The sequence below is a fragment of the Neopsephotus bourkii genome, unplaced genomic scaffold (assembly GCF_033783945.1).
Source record: "Neopsephotus bourkii isolate Nb327-2 ecotype Australia unplaced genomic scaffold, CSIRO-AGI_Nbou_v1 NB_1740, whole genome shotgun sequence".
NCBI lineage: Eukaryota > Metazoa > Chordata > Aves > Psittaciformes > Psittacidae > Neopsephotus > Neopsephotus bourkii.
In genome coordinates this window covers 928,340-934,339 of record NW_026902214.1, presented here as the reverse complement: position 1 = coordinate 934,339, position 6,000 = coordinate 928,340, and the positions used below count along the sequence as shown (strand labels likewise).

At 34.9% G+C, this 6,000-nt stretch overlaps 1 protein-coding gene across 3 annotated transcripts in view; it reads right to left on the bottom strand.

The window, feature by feature from the left end:
* Nucleotides 1-271: 271 nt before the first annotated feature.
* Nucleotides 272-6,000, bottom strand: part of AP3B1 (adaptor related protein complex 3 subunit beta 1) — a 171,193-nt gene continuing 165,464 nt past the window's right edge. For all 3 annotated transcript variants that reach the window (XM_061376830.1, XM_061376829.1, XM_061376833.1), the window contains one exon: nt 272-1,033. In XM_061376830.1, the coding sequence (XP_061232814.1) occupies nt 880-1,033 (154 nt within the window). In that variant the 3' untranslated portion in view covers nt 272-879. The remainder of the gene's footprint in view (nt 1,034-6,000) is intronic.

Genomic DNA, 6,000 nt, shown 5'->3' with positions numbered 1-6,000 from the left:
TAAGCTAGATGACAGTATTTGTCACAATAGTCTAATAGTATTTAATGTAATATGTCTAATAATTAAATCAGTATTTTATGAATGGGCCAATTTGAAAACAGGCAGTTCCTGACTTCATTTATTAACAAAAGTGTATCCACATAGCAGAGAATTATGGTAAGAGCTGATGTGTATGTAGCATCCTACCCTGCACTTACTTTAATTAACCAGTTATATACTGTTGATTATTGTTATCAGTTCTCTACCAAAACAAGAAAGAGAAAACCTCTGCTCATAGCACTACTTTATTGGCATCTTAACAGAAATATTTCAGAAAATGGCAGCAGGTGGCAACAATGTTTTCAATACACAAGTTCAGGTTTACAAGCATTTCCAGAAAGCAAACACCATTTTCCTGTACCTACTGTATTTTTACGCTTATGCAAAAAGCCCTCTCTGAACCACACAGTTGTTGTTTATGTTGCTGGAACCTACCTGCCATTTTAACTGAGTTTTCAAGCAGTGTGATTTCCCTTGAACTTTATTATCTAGTATTTGTCCACTAAAATGGGGAAAACTATTAGGGAAGAAAGGTAATGGAGGAAGGCAATGGGGAGCAGAGAGGGAAGGACTAGGGTAGAACAAATGGGAAATACATTTTACAGCACAGATAACTGACAGTAAAATACATGTTCTTTGGTTAGCAAGCAGAAAAAAAGGAAAGGACTTGCGTACATGATAGATACACACTAGCATTCTAAAGCAGAAGACAAGAATGTCAAGAGTGTATTCTTCCCCCACTGCCAGATGGAAGGGCTATTATTATAAATGAAAGGCAGCACTAGTGGATGCCAGGCACTTTTGTTGTGTGCCAGATTCTGAAGTCCAGATGTAAGCAGGTTACCCCTGGGACAGGACAGGCTTCAGCTCCCGCAGCAGAACAGAACCAATCACAGTTTTCTCAGTGTTTATGATGAGCTGTGCTGTAGAGCTCTCCTTCAGCTCCACTGTGACTAGCATCAGTGACCCACTGTGCACAGTCTTACCGGCAAACCTGGAGGGGAAAGGGAAAAGAAAAATCACTGAAGATCTTAAGGTCAAAGACTGCTAAGTTTTTTTTCTGGAAAATTTAAATGAGCTCAAATAAAACAAAAAACCAAAATGCCTCCAATCTCATTAATGCATTTCAGGGGATAAACCATAAAAACCTCCATAAATACTTCAGATAGAAGTTATTCAGCATTTTGTAAATATTTCTGCATTTAAGAAAAAACAAAAAGTATCATGCAAAATTGTGTATTTAATAGCACAAACTAAACACTATTTAAATAAAATTATGTAAATTCTGATTCTTCAATTCACCTATAATACTCATGCACATTGGCAACTTGAATTCAGCTACATGGAGCTTCCCATGGATAACTGTCATTATCTGATGCTCTAGAGAAAATGTAACTATGCTAAATGTAGTAGAGCACTTACAAAAAGCAAAATTATCGTACTTCTAGAAAAGTGCATCCTCATGCCATCTTGGGAATTAATTCAAAGTAAACCCAGCCAAAGTTACAAACACCTAACACAATTATTTGAAATGATGGTAACAGCAAAACACCAAATTATTCTAACTGTGAATTCATCTACATAATATTTAATATAAAATGTGGCCAATAATTATAAATCTTTTAGAATTATTAAAAATCCTACAAAGCAAATAAAACCCCTCTGAAACCCCAACCAATCGTATAAACAAAAGTTAGGTTTAATGCACCATTACTAAATTCCAAGACATGAAGAACCCACTAATTACATGGAATTAAAAGCAAAACTAGCCTTTTAAGCACTGCAATTGACTGAAAAGCCATTTGAGGCACAATGAACTTCTGTCAATCCTGTTAATTCATTCTGCATGCACAGCCAGGCCCAAGAGAAGGAAGAGGATTGCAACAGCCTCTTCTTCCATCTTCCACAAGGAGCACACCATGGGTTTTTTCTTGCTCTTCGCCTCCCCCACCCCCCTTGATTACTTGACAACAACAAAGTTGCTGCGCATGGGCTTTTGAAAACACTAACAAGTGTAGAGCAGGTCTGTGACCCAGTCTGACCCCACTTTGCAGGGCCAATCTCCTCTCCTCTTTCTGAATGACACGTGTCTGAATCAGAGCCATCTGCCTCAATTTGCGCAACATCTTCAGCCACAATAGGACCCAGTTAGCCCTGACAACAGCTCACAATACAGAAAAATCAAACTGCTGGGCTGACAGCACGCTGTGGGCTATTCAAGAGCAAACCAACTGGTCAGTGTCTCATGTCTCACAATTAGCATGGGCCTTGCAAAGCGCCTGCCCAAGCCCTTGGGGATCTGTTTAATTACCATCAACATAAAGGAGGGAGTTTATCAGGGGATACTCAAAAAAACTTCACTCTAGACTTAATTAAAATATTAGCCACTTAAGCAGGAAGCAGGTTCTCTTTAAACGAGAAGTAATTTCTCTTTTTTCTTTTTAGAATACACATACCAAAATCTCATAACACATTATACTAATTAAGGAAACACGGGGCACTTCTCTAATGTCACCCATCACAGGTCAATCTATTTCTTTTGTCCGGATTATAGATACATTCAAAGACCTCTCCCTCTAATATGAGGGTCTAAAACAACGTTACTATTATAAAAATTATCTACTTAGCTAGTTATATCAATGATTTCATCTATTTGCACTGAGATATAGAAGATGACTATTTCTGTGGTTGATTTTGACAGGGGGAAGGGATAATTATAGAAACAATAGTCTTATTAGTCACTTTATTTACTTAACGCTTGTGCCTTGGGACAACACAGAAGCAGATTATGTCTGAGCATGCACATAAATAGGTTGGTAGTTGGCACTCCCGCTGTGTTTCATAGCCTCAAGGCTTGATTTTACCCTCTCTTATTAAAAGCTGAAAGTGATACAAAATCAACGGTCTACAAAAGCCAAGGTGGCCCAAAGCATCACAGATGAGTTTTGCTATGGCATTTTCACATGTGGATTTGCAAAATCGCATAGTGAATCAATAGTACTTTTCCATACATCTAAACAGAACACATTAAATCAATAAAATGTGAGTTTGTATGTGGTTTGCAAGATGCAAAGGGTCTGATACTAGGATGATTTTACACTAAGCATTAGCACGCATAACTAGCATTTGCTAATTGGTTTGTATCAATGGTCACCGATCTGGAATCGCTTGGTGCAAAAAAAGAATTAGAACAATACAGGATGACTTAGTTCGCCATTAGAAAACGGTGTATAGACGAACAACCACACAATGGATTTGCCACTGATTTTGAACTCTAGAAATCAAAATCTGTTCCTTAAAATAGGGAAGCTAATTTTGTCTCTAAGGAGAATAATAACACAAATATGCACGTACGATCTCTGAAACTGAATAGAGTTATAAAAGGATGAAGCAGTTGACCTTCAGTTAGAAGACTCTAACAGTAAAACTGATTTGCTAAATATTTAGATACTTTATAAATACTGCCACTGAAGAATTTGGTTAGTAGTGTTTTTTCAACTAAGTACATGTTACTGCATTTCTATGCTTACTCTTAAAAAGCCCACCTGGATTTTCCAAAATGTGTGTTCTGCTTAGCAAAATGCTTAGACCAGAAAGCTGTTTAAAAAAAATATCTTTCAGCAGCAAAAAATCATCACTCTAATAGTATACTAGCTATTTATTATTTGCAAGAAACTTTTATTTTCCCCACAAGGTCAGTAATTATTTTTTACTTTTTCCAAAAGTTGATAATGCCTTAAAGGTTTGAATTTGAATTTAAAAAAAATTGTAAAAAGATAATAAAACCTATCAGAATTCATACAATGAAATAAACCTTGGAAATGGCCCTGCAGTACATTAAAATCTAAGTGGTAAAGTGGTTGGTTGTAGGTCCAAAAGGACTTGCCCTATGGACAACTCTTAGCATATGACATTATATAATGAACGTGGTTCTGTCGCAACAAATGATGCATCAGTGAACATGAAAAAAAACAGAAAGTAAATGAGAATACCATTCAGGAAACAGAACCAAATATTTACTAATAATTTGAAGATGGCTCTTTCTGTTACACTGGAGTTATTTTCTATTTTTCTTTCTGTGATAATATTAATTATAAAATTGATTTTACTTAATTAAAATTATTCAGGAAGATTTGCAACTGTTAATAGCTTTCCTCCCATTTAAAGAAAATCAGGACAGATTAGACACATAACAATGTGAGGTATATTTTTCCAAATATATTCGTTTCTTTCAAATGAATGTTAAATATTCTGAGGCTATGTGACATGAAAAAAAAAAGGAGTTCACAGATTATTTCTGCATAAATACAGTACTTTTCAGTGGATAAGGAAATATGTATTAAGAATCAATTCTAAATCAACATCAAGAAAGGACTGTATATTTTTAGAAAGTCACTTGTCTTTCAGGAGTTAAAAATCAAGTACACATTCTTGGTAACTTTCTATGAAGATAAGATTTGTTCATGATTATCACATAGAAATACATGATTTATAGTTGATATAAAGGGAAACGATAGAGCACCAGTGTTGTGGTTTAACCATACAATGGTTTAATACCACTCAATTGTATTAACCATACCATAGTTTAACTATCAAGCGGTTTAATGTCACAACGTGACAGCATTTGCCAAACACTGGCTTTGTAATGATGACCAGCCTAACCACAGACTAGCAAGTTTTTCCCTTTACTTGTGAACAGAGGATAGCTACAATATACAGGAAAGGCATTTATTTTATAGGGAAAGGTTATGAAAATTCCACACCAGTGAACAGACAGCAACATAGTAACTAAAAATCTGCTCTTTAAAATTCAGCATTTGAGAAAGTAAATTTAGACCTGAACGGTCACTATCGGGACAATTGTTTACAGCAGAGTAAGTTTGCTACACATAATTCAACAGCCTTAAAACATACATTCTCTCCTGTCGCATGCTCTTCTCTCTCTCTGGTTTTTCTTTTCAAGCTAAGCTTTTTCCTTTTTCTGTTCTACTGCTTACCAGAAACAGTGATAATGGCCCGTGGAGGCTAAAACTTTTTTTTTTTCCCATTGCCTTTTCTTTAAATCTTGTACATGAAACCTTCAATTACTGCCTGCTGAAGCAGACAGAATCCTATTAGTAAGAAAGACAATCAGAAGATGCAATGCCCTGCCCTAGCTGTAGAAAAATAATTAGTCCAAAGTTGACAAATGTGTAATCAAGTTATGCAATGAATATATTCAGAGGGGGTGAAAAAAACAAACTGCTGTGAATTTGTTTTCAATTTTTAAATATAAGGACGAACAACTCGAACTACCTTCCAGTCTATTGATTGGACAACAAAAATATTTACATTTTTATTACTCTAAATCTTCACCTTACTCTGATAAATTCTATCATGTACAGGCTTGACTCTATAAGTAACATTTGATCTAAAAATTGGCTAAATTACTAATTACCTGTATTCATTCTCTGTGTAAGCATTAGAACATGAAAAAGAACTACACAGAATAGCATTACTATGTATGAGTTCTGACGTGGGGATAAAGTAAGCTTAATGCTAAAATGTAAGCAGAAACATACTCACAAAAAGGATTTTTTTTTTTTTTTAACCTGGTAATTTTAATATCTTGGAAAAAAACCCTTGTCTAACATTGGTTATTATTAATACAATTTGATTAATATTTACCTTAAAAATAATATTATAATTGTCATCTTTTTTCTAGTATGTCATGTGATTTTAACACTATCTTAGAATAAATTGTTCAAAACACTTAACTCATTACCATAATGCAGTTATTACCAACATTAACTAGTTTTGGTTTTAATAAAATAATGAAATTGTAAGGTAAATTGCAGTCAAACCTGTACTATGTTTTTAAAATTTGTAGTCCTACTGCCAAAATAGGTTTTGCGTTTGTCCTCAGCTGTCAGTGAGCAGCTGCACTGTACCTCTAATAAAAATGCAGGAATGCAAGTGAGT